Here is a 19,435-nt window from a genome sequence, read left to right as displayed (position 1 = left end):
CTATTGCCTATAATCAGATAGCAGGTGATAACTATCATCCAGGGAAAGAGGAAACTTCAAGAAGTCAATATTTCTTAACTCCTTCCTGGATCCATCCTAGGGAGAAAAAAATGTATTCATATAACCAGTCATATTAGAGATACTATTCATATGACCAGTCATATTAGAGGATACTTTCTGGGCATCTCTGGCAGCAGCTGAGTAGTTACAGATTAAAAGGTCATTCATATAGCTTTATTATTCTTTCCCTCTCTTCCACTAACATGGCAAAAGTGAGGAAGAAAGCATTTTCACATAGGAGAAGGCCTGGCTTTGTTGCTTTAGCATTCTCTTCTTTTTTGATATTACACCTTCAAGAAAGCTAGTTGGTAAGATTTGGGTTAAAGATGAGGGATGGAAAAGGACCCCACAGCGTTTTAGTCAGGCAGGATGCTACACAGTCAAGTTTTCACAATTCTGCTTTAAGGTTTGAAAAAGAAAGTAAATTAACCTAAGCCTACGTTGCTCTCCTTTGTTGTTGCACAGCTTGTGAGTACAGCAATTTGTAAGTGTCATGGGACAATGGCATGGCCATGTTCAAAAACGTATTCTTATATCATTTGGTCCAGCAAGACCTACTCATTAGAACCTGACTTCTGCTATCATCAACAGATATTATGCAGTGAATACAAAAATTCAGGGCAAACAACAGAGGAGTCCTTATCACCCACAGGCCTAAAGGTCTGGAGAAACAGATACCTCAGAGACAGCAGGCTCTGTGTCTGATGAGATGAGAGGTTGAAGCATGTAATATAACACACATGACTCTCCCACAGTAATCTAGCCATTTAATAGAGGAATAGCCTTTTATGTGTAAACAGAATCATTAGGTCATAAAAAAATGGGAAATTATGATTAGTATTAATTTACATAAAAAAGGCAAAAAATGTAATTCTTTTCAGAGAGATTTTAATCAAAACTATTAAATACAGTTTGGTTCTTCAGAATTCATTTGTAAAATGTAACTTATATAGAACATTCCTTAAAAATGCTAGGTAAATTAATCCACTATTAATTACTCAGAATACTTGGAAGAATGATTAAGATGATAAGTTTTTTTTAAAAGGTAGTGTATCAGGGGCATCTGGGTGGCTCAGTCAGTTAAGCGACTGCCTTCAGCTCAGGTCATGATTTCAGGATCCTGGGATGTGCTCCCTGCCCAGCGGGGAGCTTGCTTCTCCCTCTCCCTCTGCTGCTCCTTCTGCTTCTGCTCTCTCACTCAAATAAAATCTTTAAAAATAAAAATAAATAAATAAATAAATAAATAAATAAAAAGGCAGTGTATCAAAAATAAACTCAAGGGTGCCTGGGTGGCTCAGTCAGTGAAGTGTCTGCCTTCAGCTCAGGTCATGATCTCAGGGTCCTGGGATCGAGTCCCTCATTGCATCGGACTGCCTGCTCAGCTTCTCCCTACAGTCGGCTTCTCCCTCTCCCCCTCCCCCCTGGCTTGTGCACTCTCTCTCTCTTTCAAATAAATAAAATCTTAAAAAAAAAAAAAAAGAAAGAAAGAAAGAAAAAGAAACTCAAGAGTTCTAACTACTATATAAATAGAGAAAACTGAAATAAAAATCAAACAGGACACGGACTTCCTATCGTGTTACTGTCATGCTTATTAGGTAAAACTCCTTCCTTAAATTATTATATGGTATTTATAAGAGAGAGTTGATGAATATCTGGACCACCACCAATAACAACAGTAAGTTAATTTAAGCTGTCTGGTTTAATAAGAATGTTCCCTTTAAAAACAGAAATTTATAAATTTATGTAGCAAAATAAAAAAGGGAAGATTTTGTCTTAACCATAGTCAAAGCAGGATAAAAAAGCATGATGATATACACATATACAGTGACATTTCTTCATAGCTATCTTTGAAAAGTAGGGACACTTACAGTGGCCTTATCAAATTCAGCCTCAGAAGATGCTGGTGACAGAGGACTTATTGGGCTTAGAGATGGAGAGCTCTCAACACTAGAGACATATTCAGGATCAGGAACATATAAAACCTGCAAGAAAGCATTCATATAAAGATTCAGTCATGCTGAAATATTAATAATTGAATGGTGTTCTATAAACAAGTACCATTAACAATGATCTTCACCAATAAATAGAAAAAATAAAAATCTTCAAATTCAAAGAATATTTACTACCATAATAATTCTAATGAAGTAAAAAAAGATTTAAATTCAATTTAGACAAGTTTGATAATAAGTACTATCAAAGATAGGGTGGGAAAAGAGTAATTCTCATGTACTATGGGTGTTCCTCTTAGAGGACAATTTGGTAATAGCTGGCAAAATTTAAAATGCACCTATCATTTAACTCAGCAATTTTACTTCTAAGACTTTACAGAAATGCCTGCATACAAAAGAGAGATGTAGAAGAGTGTTCCCAACAGCAATGTTTATAATAACAAAGGAGATGAAACAGTTTAAAGCTTACTGTGCTTTGTTAATATATCAATATAGTGCAATACTACCTACACATGAAAAAGTCTGAGGTCAAGCCATACTTAAATAAAACATTTTCTAATAATCAAAGTTAAATTTTTAAAAAAAGGGAAAGGCTAGAATATTTCTGGAAGAGAATACAAACTGTTAATGTGGTTGCTTCTGGAAAAGGAAACTGGAAGTCTGAGATGGGATAATTTTGAATTTTTTATCATGTACATGTATTGCTTTGAATATTGTAATAAGCTCTTTAAAATTACATTTGAAAAGGTAATTCACAACTATTTTCAATCTTAGTAATCTTCAATTACTAAGAAAAATTAATACAGGTATAAGTGACCATTTTCTAGAGACAATATGATTTGTTCAAAGCATGCATAAAATTATTCTTAAATTTTCTACTGTCAACTATACTGCAGTGGATACTTTGTCTTGCTACTGAATGCTTCTAAACACCAATGCATTAAAAAAAGATACCTGTCCAGTAACAACTGCTCGGGAGAATAACTTATTTAATTGAACAAGTTCGTTGGGCGTTGTATCAAATTTCAGGGCTATACTATTCAAAGAATCCCTTGATTCAACCTGTTTGAAAGAAAAAATAAATTATTTGAATCTGTTAAAACAGAAAAACTAAATTATGAGGTTTAATATTATGAAGATGTCTGTGGACCAATCTCACATTTGATTAACAAGTGGTATTTTCCATCTTTAGATATAGGTTAACTTGAGAAATTTTGTGCTTTGTTAGCAAATGGCCTCAACCTATTATGATACAGTGTATATGCTTTATCATAGTATATCACAATTATATGTGGTCCTCTACTTCAAGTAATTTCCAAATACAAAATATAATTTACAAAACACAAATGATTTTTATTTTACAAAGGCTCTAAAATACATTATTCCTTTAAATAGTTTCTAAAACATATGGAACCTAGAAACATACAAATTTTATTTTAGCAAAGTATGCCTGTATCAACCTGAAAATGCTATTCTAAGGATCTTTACGTATACATCTTATCATTTAAATATATAAATCAGAAAACATTTCGCAATCTGCTTCTAAATCACTAATATCCTTTAATGATCTTATTTATAGAAATCTTAAATTATGGGATTTTGCCAATTACCCTGAAAGAAAAAGTCACTTGATCAGTCATATTCCTTTGGAGTCCTCTACACATAAGCCATTATGACAGCTGTGTAGGATAAAATTAAGTGCAACTAAATGGTTTTTAGTGCACAAGGGATTTACAATCTAATTGGAAAACAGGAAAAGACAAAAAAAGATTATATGAGATGAAGAGCAATTTAAATGAAACAACAAATATAAAACAAGTTCTGAGTATGGATAGTATACCATATTTGCTCCAAATTGTCCAGGAAAGACTATATTAAAATGATTTAAAAGCTAGATTTTGAAGAAGGATTGGAATTTGAGAAGTAGAAAGAAGGGAAAGAACATTCAAAGTGAAGTGAAGAGCATAGGACTGACATGTTAGGAGACAGAAAAGTACAAAATACTTTCTGTGTGATACTATTTCTTCCTCCCCAAACCACCCAGAGTACACTAATGAGTTTAGGATTTTAGGAAGGTTACTAGAGTTAATTCTCAAAAAGGATGAGATTGGAAAGGCATTTAGAATTAGGCTATAGAAGACTTTGAAAGTCAGGAAAAATAGGTATGTATATAATGTAAAAAAACAATAAATATATAGTTTTCCTTTAAGGGTTATATAAAACGAAATTTGTGACAAATACATGGGATAATAATTGAATAGTTCTGTTTCCTTCCTTTTATGCAAACTTTCTCATCTGTGTAATGAGATGATCTATCACTTACCCTATTGGGATAATATATGCAGAAGCTCTCTGTAAACAAATTTTATTTTGCAGTAACATCTGTAAGTTTAAAAATACTTTCATATTATCTCACATTTTATCCTCACAATGGTCCTATTAAATGGGGGTGATGAAAGTAATAAAAGGCACCAATAGTTATAAAGCAAAGAAGTTATATGGCCTGAGTGACAACAGGTCTAGGATTAATGAGGCAAGAGAACAAATGCAGAAAAATCAACTTAACACTACTGCAGTAAATGAGGTTAAAAGTAATAGAAATGTAAAAAGAGATTAAGGTATATAAGGTTTCCAAATAAGACTCGAGAAAGCAATCATGGAATGAATGAGGCGGTGACGATGGTAGTTGTAGTAGAAGCAGGTCAGGGGAGCAAATGGCAATAAGCAACTGATGTTGAATCTCAAAATTCCAATCTGGATGAATAACAGACTGAAGGGAAACGAAAATAAGAAAATCAAGCACTGGACAAGGAATGGAGAAATTGGTAAAAGGTTTGCTACAGTTTGTTAAGGATCAAATGAAAGCAGGAAATACAAGCATCTAGAAAGGTAGGAATAGAAATAAATTGGAGTCTCACTCCACATAGTTTATACAGTGAAGTTCTTAAGATCTCTAAGTGATAGAATTTAAATGGAAAAGTGAAAAGAAACAAGGGACCACTTACATTCAGAATCAAGAAGAATAGAACAGCCAGTAAGAGCTAGAAGATAGAGTAAAACTGACAGCAAGAATACCAGGGCAATGAAGGATAATGATGGCAAAATGTAGTCCAATTAGTTTCAAGAACAAATAGAGGGAAAATGGGAGATATACTCAAAGAAATGATGGGTGATAATCTTCCAGAACTATGAATGATATACTCCTCAGACTGAAGAAACACAGTAAGTAAAAATTTGTCTGAATCAGGACTTATCACAATGGTACTGTAGAACTGTAAAGAAAAAAGGGAAAACTCCAAAAACAATCTTAAAAAGAGAAGACTGCCTAGAAATGAATAAAAATAAAAAGGCAACAGAGGGACATAAGAAAGTGGATTACAACACTGAAAGCGCTGTCAGAAAACAACTGTCAACCTGATGATCTATAGACAGGTCAACTACCAGGAATGAGGGTGCAGTGAAGACTTTCAGACATTGCCTGATTATCCATTCCCAGATCCTCACTGAAAACAACTGTTAAGAAAAGTAAAACCAGGAAGAACGAACAATGAGCAAAAGGCAACAAAGGAAAGGCCCCTGGGTTTGATAATTAGAAATTCATTAGTGCCCTTGGAAATGGCTCTTTCATTAGAAAGGTATACAAATATTAAGTTAACTAGGAAGAAAATGATAATGTATAGCATTTTCAAGGTCTACTTTTGATTCCTACTGAAAGTGATTTCATAATTAAAAACAATATGTATGTGTGTTTATATATATGACTTTAATTTTAAAGCTATGTAAATACAATGACTGATTTATACTATATTTAGGTGGTATGAAATATATTTAAGCTAGATCATAAATATTTCAGAACAAATTCTGAGAGTACATTATGGTATCAAAAGTTTTATTTTAAGAGAATAGAGAGGAAATATATTTTTTCCTAAATATAAAAATGTTATATAAATATTTTATATAAAGATGTTATACGAAAATTTTATAAAACTATAATAAGAATAGAAGACAATAAAATCGTACTCAGTTCTAGAAATACACTTCTTTCTTTCTTCTAGGATTTGGCATAGGGAATAAACACATAATTAAAAAATAGGGCGTATGGGGCGCCTGGGTGGCTCAGTTGGTTGAGCGACTGCCTTCGGCTCGGGTCATGATCCTGGAGTCCCGGGATCGAGTCCCGCATCGGGCTCCCTGCTCGGCAGGGAGTCTGCTTCTCCTTCTGACCCTCCCCCCTCTCATGCTCTCTGTCTCTCACTCTCTCTCTCTCAAATAAATAAATAAAATCTTTAAAAAAAAAAAAAAAAAAAAAAAAAAAAATAGGGCGTAAAAGTCTAAACAAAGACCTGCAAGAGGATGTTTTATAACTTTTCTGGTTAACACTTGATTATTTCTAAAAGATCAATTATAACATTAAGAAAAAATATAATTTCAAGTTTCAATTACTCCCCCTATAAAATAATGGTTCTTAATTTAAATTTACTTTGTTATAGATAACACAAGTTTTATTGAATTACAAGAAAAGAATGGTAAACTCCTAAATTCAAAACAAACTAAACATTTACAATTCCTCATAATCACATGATTACATGTGTAAATAACATCTTATGCCTCATGCCTATAATCTTATGCCTGAATAAACACTAATGAATACATCAAATTACATGACCCATTATTTTACTGTTTGAACTTATTTTCTCAATTTCTCAATCATGCAGAGAAGGTATAAGCACACTCAATTTAAGCTTATAATATACTTTAAGATTCTTTCGATGGTAAAAATAATTCTACCCTAAATATCTGGGTCCCAACTTTTTAAAAAAAATACTTAAAATCTCAAATTATCAATTATACAACATATAGAAATAAAGAGGAAACCAAGTTTTTGACATTTTTTCCAATTTTAAGGATACATGGAAAATAATCAAAATCAAACCAAGACTGGAAGGTTTCATGATGACACAAATGCAGAGATTGTTTAAAACTGCTATTTGCTTCTTAATGCAGTTGTAACATATTAGAAAAACACAAAATAATAACACAAAATTAAGGTCAGTTAAAGAACTGCTTATAATTTTGTTAACATTATGTAAATAAACAATATTCATATGTAATCAGGTAAGCATTACACCACAGACTAAAGTGGATTTCTCACTTTAGTTTTCCATAGTAACCAGAAATGTAAAAAGTTGACTGAGAGAGATTTGAAGGTCATTTGAAAAACACAGAAAATAGTTCCAATTCAAAGCCAAACAAACTTAGCCATAAATCAGTGCAAATAATCATGATGTGAGAGGTTATTCTGGAAAGATAAATGTCAATTTATCTTCTAAGTATTCTACCTGCCATTTTCACTATTCTTAACACTGCTGGGAATATAATGAAGATCACATTTCTAAAAGAGTAAATGTTTTCCTAAAAGCCTAATCTAATAAAAATTATTAGAACACAGGAATTTTGACTCCCCATAAATTACCATCTATATCAAATTAAACTTGCTGGGATAACTGTCTTTCTATCACACAATAAAATTTCTCTTTAAGGAAAAATAAAACCTAAAATATAATTAAGAACTTAAGTATTATTAATAAAACAGTTACTGAATGGCAAGTATTTTTGCAATAAGACAATTAACAATCTTTGTTTTATTTATTATAGTATAAATGAAGAATGTCTTAAGTAACACTCTTGCAAAGACAAGTCAGTCTTTTCAAAAGCAAATAACTTACTGTATACTCAATAGTTCCTTTAGGTTTCTGAAAGGACATTCGTCTCCCATCTTTCTTGTCTAAGGTCTTCTTTTGGCCAGTGTCTGAAAGAAAATGAGGTAAAACTCCTATTAAATTCATTTTCTTTTCAGAGCAATGTCAAGGACTGCTAACTAGAGCTCACTGGGCAGTTATCTACTAGACTTAGTACTACTACAGCTTGCTCCCTGGGATTCTCTGCTCTAAAATGCAACCAACTGTTGAAAAAGGAAATGTATCTTCTTGCTTGCTTGCTTTAGGAACTGACCAGTATGAGACACTCTAGTAACTGGAAGTCAACTGAAGGGGCGCCTGGGTGGCTCAGTTGTTAAGTGTCTGCCTTCGGCTCAGGTCACGATCCCAGGATCCTGGGATCGAGCCCCGCATCGGGCTCCCCGCTCTGCAGGAAGCCTGCTTCTCCCTCTCCCACTCCCCCTGCTTATGTTCCCTCTCTCGCTGTGTCTCTGTCAAATAAATAAATAAAATCTTAAAAAAAAAAAAAAAAAGGAAGTCAACTCAAAACATAAGCAACGGTCAGCGAAAGGATTATTTTATTTTTTAAAGATTTAATTTATTTATTCATGAGAGACAGAGAGAGGCAGAGGGACAGGCAGGCTCCCCACTGAGCAGGGAGCCTGATGTGGGACTCGATCCCAGGACCCCAGGATCATGACGCGAGCCTAAGGCAGACGCTTAACCATCTGAGCCACCCAGGCACCCCATGGATTATTAAGTTTTATTAAAAACTGAATTATGGATCATTTCTTTCAACCTATCTAACTTGATTACAATTAACTATATATTTGAGGATATATATTATTATTACTATTCATTATTATTATAAACCAAACCATGTTTGAAAAATGTAACATTAGTCCTCACAGGAAAAAATAACTCCACTAGGTATTTTTCACTTGCTTATCAAGATATTTCACTTGAACTTGTTATTATCACTGAGATTATGGTATCTGTTTCACTTTAAATTTTGCATTAGTCCTAACCTTCTCATCTATACTTCATGTAACAACCATTACACTGAATTGATAAATACCACTCCTATCTAAATAATTTAAAATGATTAAAATCAATCTCAAAAAAACTCAAAACTGAGTAAGATAGTGAATGGAAAAATGCCATAGTCACCCTCAATATTCTACAAGGCTAAAATGATAGTTGTCAAAGAAATCAGTAAGTGATCCAAAGGGGTAGGTGCACCCCAATGTTTATAGCAGCAATGTCCACAATAGCCAAACTATGGAAAGAGCCAAGATGTCCATCCACAGATGAATGGATAAAGAAGATGTAGTGTATATATATATATATACACACACACACAATGGAATATTATGCAGCCATCAAAAGGAATGAAATCTTGCCATTTGCAATGATGCGGATGGAACTGGAGGGTATTATGCTGAGCGAAATAAGTCAATCAGAGAAAGACATGTATCATATGATCTCACTGACATGAGGAATTCCTAATCTCAGGAAACAAACTGAGGGTTGCTGGAGTGGTGGGGGGTGGGAGGGATGGGGTGGCTGGGTGATAGACATTGGGGAGGGTGTGTGCTACGGTGAGCGCTGTGAGTTGTGTAAGACTGTTGAATCACAGACCTGTACCTCTGAAACAAATAATACATTATATGTTAAAAAAAAAAAAGAAGACAGTAGGAAGGGAGAAATGAAGGGGGGGAAATCGGAGAGGGAGACGAACCATGAGAGACTATGGACTCTGAGAAACAAACTGAGGGTTCTAGAGGGGAGGCGGGCGGGGGGATGGGTTAGCCTGGTGATGGGTATTAAAGAGGGCACGTACTGAATGGAGCACTGGGTGCTATATGCAAATGAATCATGGAACACTACATCAAAAACTAATGATGAGGGGCGCCTGGGTGGCTCAGTTGGTTAAGCGACTGCCTTCGGCTCAGGTCATGATCCTGGAGTCCCTGGATCGAGTCCCGCATCGGGCTTCCTGCTCGGCAGGGAGTCTGCTTCTCCCTCTGACCCTCCCCTCTCTCATGTGCTCTCTCTCATTCTCTCTCTCTCAAATAAATAAATAAAATCTTTAAAAAAAACAAAAAACTAATGATGTAATGTATGGTGATTAACATAACAATAAAATTTAAAAAGAAGAAAAAAGAAATTAGTTCTACCCAACCCCAAATAATCTAGAAAATATCTTTCATTTGTTCTCCCTCTATCCAATCTTAATTGAATTCTGATCATACTAGAGTTTGTTTATATGTAACTAATTAGCTCAGTTGGGTGAACAGTTCTAACAAAGCATTAGTAATAAAAATAATAAGTATGAATACCAAAAAAGTCAGTTTGTTTCACAATGCTTAAAAAAGCTCTCCTAAAACCTTCCTGATCACCTAAGTCTCTGTTATTAATCATATAGCATCTGTATGTCTCCTTCACAGCACGTGGCTCAGTTTTAAGTTTCTATCTCTTTTTAAGCCCTTCCGCTATATGGCAACCTACAAAATACTGTGCTTGCTTTGTTCCACATTGCCTCCTCTGAAGCAACAACTTAAACTATACCTAGAACTATCACAATTCTCATAAACCATCATTAATTTTCCATAAAGAAAAGCAAAGAATTATGGCTCAACCATTATGCCCCTGAGGGCAATGAATTTTATATATATATCCCCTACTCTTATTTCCTAAATATTTACAGAATTCTTAAAAGCTGGGAAGGAATAAAAGATAAAAACTCAGAAAAACAGGCAAAAGATATGATCAGACAATTAAGAGAATATAAAAATGGTGCTTAAACATGTAAAAATATTTTTAATCTAACTCATAACTACAGAAATGCAAATGTGAACTACATTGAGATAGAATTCCTCACCTATCAGATTGGTAAAAATTCAAAAGCCTAACTATTGTTTGGCTATAGAAAAAACAGCATTCTTCTATATTTATGGTAGGAATGCAAAATGATATAATGCTTATGGAAAGGAATATTATTTTTGCTTATTGTAGTCCACTTTTCCTCCAAAGAACAGCATATACTTAAATTTGATTTTCTTACGATAAAACATTAAACTATTTTAAATCTAAACAATTTAAAAAGTTTTAAATAGTAATTTCTGCTCTTTCATAAACAGCAGAGGGAGCCAAAAACACTATCCTCATTTTGCTGTTTAAACTTAAGCAATGCAAAGTACAATTACAGATAACTTTTAACTAGTAACATATATCCATCCTTAACTGATTTTAGGAATAACCATTAGTCTACATTACTTTGCCTAACTGAAGTTTTTCAATTTGTGTTTCATAATATCCCAAGAATTCATTAAACATTTAATCACAATGAAGTTTGCAATTGCTCTCATTTTCAAGAGTTCACCATGGAATGCAGTTCAGAGCAAGAAAACCAATATACTAGCTTTCTATAAACTTTAAAACAAATTGAAAGTATCCACTTTAATAATTTAGAATTGTATATTACTTTAATGTTTATTATAAAAACAGTTCTAAAGGTTAATAACCAATGTTAAAACATTTACTCATAAATATAATTACCAGAGCACAATGAAACAAACTGATCATTCACTTCTATCAGTATGAAAATACAATCATATAATCACAATATTTGAGACTTTCTGAAAATTATCACAGTTGCTACCTAGCCCAGTCTATTATTGGGTAACTGTAATACCTTTTTGATTTTTATTTATTTATTTATTTATTTTTAAAGATTTTATTTATTTGACAGAGAGAGACACAGCGAGAGAGGGAACACAAGCAGGGGGAGTGGGAAAGAGAGAAGCAGGCCTCCCGCCGAGCAGGGAGCCCGATGCGGGGCTCGATCCCAGGACCCTGGGATCATGACCTGAGCCGAAGGCAGCCGCTTAACAACTGAGCCACACAGGCGTCCCAATACCTTTTTTAAAGAGAGTTGCCAGCATAAAAGAATCTAGACAGTGAGTATGGAGAGGAGAGGTCTTATTCTTCTTCCCCACAAAAGTTATTACAGTTTAGAAATATATACATATTTGTGATTTATTTAACAATCAAAATAATAAACATTTATCAAGTGCTCAGTACATGCCAGCCACTGTTCTAAGTACTTCACAGTTATTACTTTACCTGATTCCTCAACCCTATAAAAGTAGGTATCATTATTATCCATTTTACAACCTAAGAAAATGAAGCACATTGTTGGTTATTGCAATTGGGGAAATGTTACTGGCATCTAGTGGGTACAGGCCATGGATGCTGTTAAACATTGTGTGTTAAACAATGTACAGCACATTCCCCTCACAACAAAGAATTCTCTGTCCCAGATTGTCAATACTATTAAGCCTTTCTATGTACCCAGCACCTTATATTATGTGTGGCATACAGTAGGCATTCAGTAAATTTTTGATAGGTAAATGGATATATAAAATTTCCCCCAAGATACAATTATCTTGATATATTGAAAAGAGCAAGGGACTTAGATTTTACTCTATCATTACCAGAAGCGCTTACATGTAATCTAGAGCAATAAAATCCCATTCTAAGATGAATCCTACAAACTTCGATATTCTGTGTTTTAATAATTTGGTCCAAAATATTTTATAACTTCTAATTTCTTCTTTTGATATTAGAGAATATTGCTTAATTTGCCAACATATGAGAGTTTCTAAAATTTATCTTTTGGTTACTGATTTCTAGACTAATTGCACCATGATGAAAGAAAATAAAGAAGTTCAAACCTTTGAAATCTGTTGAAATTTGCTTTATAATCATATGTAAATTTAGTAAATACTCTGTATGTACTTGAAAAGAATGTGTATTCTATACTGTAGGGTAGTGTTATGTGTGTGTATCATACATACACATCATCTATCACCCTATCAATAAGGTCAAGTTTGACAATTGTGTTTTCAAATTTTCTATATTCATATTCATTTGCTTTTGTATGATTATTCTGTAAATTACTAATACAGGTTGTTAAAATCTCCCACTGTAACTGTGGGCTATATATGGTCCCTTATAAATTTCTCTGCTTTGTTTTCTGTATTTTGAGACCATGACAACTAGGTTAATATAAATTAGGAACTGTTTATCTTCCTGGGAAATTGAGCCTTTTCTCGGAATACTTCTTACCTTAAAGTCTACTTTGTCTGATATTAATTATACCAGTTATTCTTCCATCAGTGTTTACTTTTTCTTTCTACTTTCAACCCTTCTTTATCCTTACACTTTTTTTTTTTTAATTTTTAAGAGTTTAAGTAATCTCTACACCCAACATGGGAGTCAAACTCACAACCCTGAGATCAAGAGTTGCATTATCTACTGACTGAGCCAGCCAGGCACCCTAACCTTACACTTTAGATATGTCTCTAAATAGGCCCTTTTTGTCTATTTGTTCTATTTTCTATTTTTCTGCCTGTTCTGTTACTTTCCTTTCCTTCCTTCTTTTGGATTACTACTTATTAATTTTGTTTTCCTCCCATTACAGTTAGTCATTCTTTAACAATTCTGTTAGTGATCATCCCGGAGGTTACAGCCTGAAATACTGACTTACCACAGTCTAATATTAACTAGTACTTTTATCCTCTTCCTGGACAATGTAAGGACACTAAAAACTGTGTGCCCCTGCCAAAACTTATATGCAACTGTTATTACTTTAATTATATATATGTATATAAAAAACCTACTATAAATCATTATTTTTCTAGACAGTCAACATTCACTTAGTTTTGCCCTCATATTTACCATTTTTACTGCAACTCTGGGTACTTTTACAAAGTACAGAATTCTAGGTTGGCAGATATTTTCCCCTGCTTTTTAGTTTCTGTTTCTGTTGGGAAATCAACTGTCAATTTTATTGCTACACCATTAACTGTTTGTTCTGATTGCTTTTAAGATTTTTTTTTATCTTTGGTGGGATTTGTACTGATTCCACTAGAGGTTTGTAGGGATGCTCAAATCTATGAATTAAAGTATTTCATCAGTTTGGAAGTTTTCATTCTCTTACTAAATTATGCTTCTGCCCCATTCTCTCTCTCCTCTCCTTTAGGAACTCAAATATACATACATTAGAACTTCCCATTGTATCTTTTATTAACCTTAACCCTCTCCCATATTTTCCATTCTTTTGTCCCTCTCTCTTTATTCTGAATATTTTCTTCTGACCTATCTCTCAATTCACTAATTCTCTCTTATGGTGTGGCTAATTTGCTGTTAAAGTCACCCACAAAGATTCTAACTCGGATTATATTTTTCAGTTCTAGAATATCCATTTTTCTTTTTTATAATTTGTATCTTTCTACAAAATTCTCAATTAGCAAAAAATTCTCAACATGGCTATTTTAAATCACAACTACAATATCCAGAGTTCCTTGGCTCTGTTTCTATTCACTGTTGTTTCTGAACTCTTGTCGTGTGCCTAATTATATTTTGTGTGCTGCATACTGTATTTGCAAAGTTGTCTATAGACAGAATTTGACACACAAAAAGCTGTATTTCTCCGGAAAATATTGTTTGCTTCTGTTAAACAGCTGAGGACACTAGCAATACCAGATCTTGTTAATGAAGATATAGGAATTATAATCTGAAGCTAAACCAATCTCTCATGAGAATCTACCTACTTCAGTTTCTCTATATATCTCAGATACAATGTTTTAGGGTCCTAAGTGAGAGTTCACCACCTCCCTTGTAGTGGGTCTTATCCCTTATCCTTTATACGTGTATGTTGTTAAAAGCACCTTTTAATCTTTCAGTTGCTATTTCTGGAATCAACATATTACCTAGGGAAAAGGAATCCCAAATTGGAGTTGCTCCTCCTTGGCCTCTGTCCTCACTTAGATCCTAGTCTAGTCGTGTCAGTTTGCTTTCTGATACCCTCAATAAAATGTATTTTGCTTTGGCCCAGCTTTTCAAATTGTTCTCAGCAGGACAGTCTGAATTACCCAGCTTGCTATTACCAGGCTCAGAAGTCCCAAAGATTTTTAAGCAGAGAATTGAAAAAGCAGTATCAAAATTTTAAACTAAAGTCATTTTGGTAATAGAATGGAAAAGGCAAACTTGGAGGAGGAAAACAAGCTGTAAACCAACAATGAAAATAGCATGAGATCCAGTTTTAAAATACTAAATGCCCACTACTATAACTGAATATTCTAATTTGGGTAGTAGCTACTGATAAAAAGTGTGATAATTTAAAAATATTGAGCTGGGAGTCAGTATTTTCAAACACAATAATACAGATATTAAAACTTCAAAAGCATCTTCTAAACTACAAGAGATATTCTGATTACAGCTTTTCTAATTAACTGATTCCCTCTATAGTGAGGTAATACAGGGAAAAAATGCCTGTATTTTTAAACTTTCTCTTCTGATGACTCTTTATCCATAATCAAAACAAAAATAAATTCTAAAAATCCCTCAATTTCTCTTCAACTTTGTAAACATCCTCTTCTAGATTTCACACCATCTTTCTGCTTCTTTTCACAGTTGAACGTTTGGAAATAAGAGTCTACTTTCTGGTCTTTACTCCATCACCACCTACTGATTCCACAATGCACTACAATGGCTTCTCTCTTCTCAGTTCACTAAACCTGCCTTGGAAAAGAACAAACCAAGTGGCAAATATGATGGGCCTGTTCAATTTTATTCTATTTGATCTTTCTGAAGCATTCAACTAATTCCTTCTCAGTGTTCATCTTTCCCTTTATTTGGTAATATCTCATATACTCTTCTTGGTCTCCGACCCATTAATTGTTCCCCTTTAGTGCCCCCCTTCTCTATCTAGCTGAAGATTTTTTCAGTGGTCTGCTTCTAAGTGAAAATCTCCATTATATAAAGTGTTATATAGAGACAGCCTTGCTACTTAAAGTCCAGTGAATGCAGTTGCCAGTGAATGCAGAATCTCAGGCTTCACTCCAGAACTATTGATTCCCAATTGACATGCATGTGCAACAAATTTGAGAAGCACTGTTAATAGAACTTTTGGAAGGCTCGAACTTGCAGACTGAAGAACTGGCAGAAGAAATGGCTTCCCTACTGGTGACAGAAAGACTAGCAATTTTCAAATTTCTGTCAAACTCATATGTTTTCTAAAATAGTCATTGTGATAAGACTACATTGTTACTGAGTGTCCTATATTCCTTCCTGGGGAGGAATATAGAATACACTGCATCCCACTGATGTCTGACATGGCCATGTAACATGCTTTGCTCAAATGAAACATGAACAGAAGTGAGGAGTATTCCCGGTAAACTGTTAAGACCCACATTATACTTTTTTTTTTAAGATTTTATTTATTTATTTGACAGAGACACAGTGAGAGAGGGAACACAAGCAGGGGGAACGGGAGAGGAAGAAGCAGGCTCCCTGCCCAGCAGGGAGCCCGATGCGGGGCTCGATCCCAGGACCCCAGGATCACGACCCGAACCGGCAGATGCTTAACGACTGAACCACCCAGGTGCCCCTACACATTATACTTCTTAACTCTCTTTTTCCTCTATCTCAAGACCAGGGCTGTTCCATATAGTGACTGCTCTATCAACATGGATCCTAGAGGAAAAGATGTAATTCCTAAGAGTATTACACATACACACAAGTACACATAAATCTGCCAGAAGACTGAAGTTATGTTAACTGCATCAAAATAAAAATTCCAAGAATGAGGTGGGCTTGATAAAAAGACTAGTGGAAAGTACTGAACAATGGTATAAAAATGTAGTTGAAAAACTATTTGTGGATATTACAAGTAGGAAAAATGTAAAAATAATGAGTCAGTATCAGGAGATGGGAAGAAAAAATATGGGAGAGGCTAATGCCATCTGAAGCAAGAATTAATAATACCAATGTATTAGAATTTTCTCAAATTCTGCTTAACTTTAGACACAGCACTTAGAAAATACTTTCTTATGGCAAAAAATATATCCTTCAGTTACCCGTTCCTTCAAACCCTCCATACATCATTCTGTCTGTATATATACATAGAATAGATCTGAACAATAATGCCTATCCTAATATTAATTATGTCTCTGGATGGCTAGATTGGAGGTGGCTTTTAAACTTTAATCTTTGCAATCTATGACTTCTTCATAGTTAGCATACATGAATTTTACTAAAAAAACTGTCTTATAAAAGACTGGAAGCAAATATACTAAGATTCTATCTTCAGCATTTCTCTTTCAAGTTCTTTTCAGGAACTTTTCATAGTCACCTCACTTTTCCTAAGGTCTCAGTCCTATTGAGAGGTTGCCATACAATTTATTTTTTTTTAAAGATTTGATTTATTTTTCGACAAGAGAGAGAGACAGTGAGAGAGGGAACACAAGCAGGGGGACGGGAGAGGGAGAAGCAGGCTTCCCGCTGAGCAGGGAGCCCGACACAGGGCTCGATCCCAGGACCCTGGGATCATGACCTGAGCTGAAGGCAGATGCTTAACGACTGAGCCACCCAGGCGCCCCTGCCATACAATTTAAACATGCATCTCTTTTCAGAACCTGAATTATAAAACAGGTGCATGTCCACAGTGCTTGTGAAGAAAAAAGACAAAAACAAAAAATAAACAAAACCCCCCTGAGGCTCAGTAATTTGATTGAGAGAAACAGTATTGAGGAAAATAGTGGTTTCTTTTAACCCTACCTATACATTAGAATCACCTGAGAGGGGCGCCTGGGTGGCTCAGTCGGTTAAGCGTCTGCCTTCAGCTCAGGTCATGATCCCAGGGTCCTGGGATCGAGCCCCGCATCGGGCTCCCTGCTCGGCGGGAAGCCTGCTTCTCCCTCTCCCACTCCCCTTGCTTGTGTTCCCTCTCTCGCTGTGTCTCTCTCTCAAATAAAGAAATAAAATCTTTAAAAAAAAAAAAAAAAAAAAAGAATCACCTGAGAAAAAACTAGTTGAAGTCCTAAACTTAAGAAATTTTGATTTATGATCTAATCTTTGATTACTGTCAAATCGTAGAGATCTCATGCTAAGAGTGGGGCCTTACAACCAGAATTTAAAAAAAAAATCTACCCAGGAAATTCTAATATACAGCCAGTATTGAGACCCATTGCTCTAGTAGAGTGTTTTCCAATGAAACTTTCTGCAGTGATAGAAAGTTTATATCTGCATTATCCAATATAGTAGCCACCAGCCTTAAGGCTTCTGAGTGCTTGAAACGTGGCAAGTGAGACTGAAAACTAAACTTTTAATTTTACTTAAAGTTTTATTTCTGTTGAGTAGCATTGTTCCAGAAATCTAAAATCTAGAGCCCTCACTGTATGATTTAAAATCTGTATAATCTAGCACCTACCCCTCAGTTAAGATACACCATCTGATAACTACATATCTGGATTAATTGCTTTGGCCCTGTCAGAACTGCTTTTATTAACTTTGTTGTTATACCATTAAGCCACACTAAAGAATGGTGTTAAATAAAGTAGCTTTTTGAAATTAGAGGCTATATTTACTATAAAGATGGTCAGGATACTTTTTGCTATATTAGAGTCCCATGAGAATTTTTTCTCATTATTCTATCAGCAATAGTGATATTCCTGCAATGAATGGAATTTTCAGCAATGATGGAAATGTTCTATATTTATTTATCCATTATAGTAGCCACTAGGCAAATGTGGCTATTAAGCACTTGAAATGTAAATAGTAAGGAATTGTGTTAAGGAATTTGGATTCCGGACTCTTATTTCTGCATTGTCCAATAGGATAGCAGTCAGGCATATGTGGTTACTTTAGTTTAAATTAGGTAAAATAAAAAAATTTAGTTCGGGTTTCTCCTGCCTGTCTAGGCAACAGATTTATCTTAGGGATGCTGATTTATGTCTGATCACATTTCCCTTTTTTCACTGACTGCTAGAAAACAAAGGCAAATTTTTGGCCTTTCTCTAACACATGAATTTGACCTAATACATGCCCCCTTTCCGTTCAACAAAATTTATCAAGAGTCTCTTAATTTAAGTTTATTGGTGACCATGAAAAGAGCCTTTATAAACAAAAAACTATTTGCAGTTACTTTATTTTTTTAATTAATGTTTGATTTATTAAAGTACAAATATAAAAACCTAGCTTTCCCTTAAGCCTTCAACTATCAAGTGCATTTTATTTATAAATCTAGTAACTCCTGGGGCGCCTGGGTGGCTCAGTCGTTAAGCATCTGCCTTCGGCTCAGGTCATGATCCCAGGGTCCTGGGATCGAGCCCCGCATCGGGCTCTCTGCTTGGCCGGGAGCCTTTCCCTTTCCCACTCCCCCTGCTTGTGTTCCCTCTCTAGCTGTCTCTCTCTGTCAAATAAATAAAATAAAATCTTTAAAAAAAAAAAATCTAGTAACTCCTAACACACTTCCCAAGGTACTTTTGATAGCTGATCAACTCAAACAGAAAACAAACTAAATATCCTTAAATAATCCTATTTATAAACCTGGGTAATTAAATTTTCTCACATACATTAAACTGCATTTATAAATTCACTATATTTTACTTTAAACACTTTAATTGCCTCTAACAAGTAAACCTTTCTAAGAATGTAACTGTAGGTAAATACATTAGAATAAAGTTTTAAGTATAATTAAGTTCTAAATATTCTCATAGTTTCTAAATTTAGCCAAATACTTGCACCTTTCAATTTAGAAAACAATTACACAAATACTCATTTTAAATTGTATTTAAAGACTAATCTGGGGGCGCCTGGGTGGCTCAGTCGTTAGGCGTCTGCCTTCGGCTCAGGTCATGA

General features: G+C 34.5%; 1 protein-coding gene across 3 annotated transcripts in view; it reads right to left on the bottom strand.

Moving 5' to 3' along the window:
* The window catches only part of OXR1 (oxidation resistance 1), a 355,094-nt gene that overhangs the window by 54,331 nt on the left and 281,328 nt on the right, over positions 1 to 19,435 (bottom strand). For all 3 annotated transcript variants that reach the window (XM_021688747.2, XM_021688750.2, XM_021688748.2), the window contains 3 exons: positions 7,736 to 7,818; positions 2,964 to 3,071; positions 1,929 to 2,042 (listed from right to left, as the gene is read on the bottom strand). In XM_021688747.2, the coding sequence (XP_021544422.1) occupies positions 1,929 to 2,042; positions 2,964 to 3,071; positions 7,736 to 7,818 (305 nt within the window). The remainder of the gene's footprint in view (positions 1 to 1,928; positions 2,043 to 2,963; positions 3,072 to 7,735; positions 7,819 to 19,435) is intronic.

Source organism: Neomonachus schauinslandi, chromosome 4, assembly GCF_002201575.2.
Source record: "Neomonachus schauinslandi chromosome 4, ASM220157v2, whole genome shotgun sequence".
NCBI classification, from domain to species: Eukaryota; Metazoa; Chordata; class Mammalia; order Carnivora; family Phocidae; genus Neomonachus; species Neomonachus schauinslandi.
This window is presented reverse-complemented; position numbering and strand designations above follow the sequence as displayed.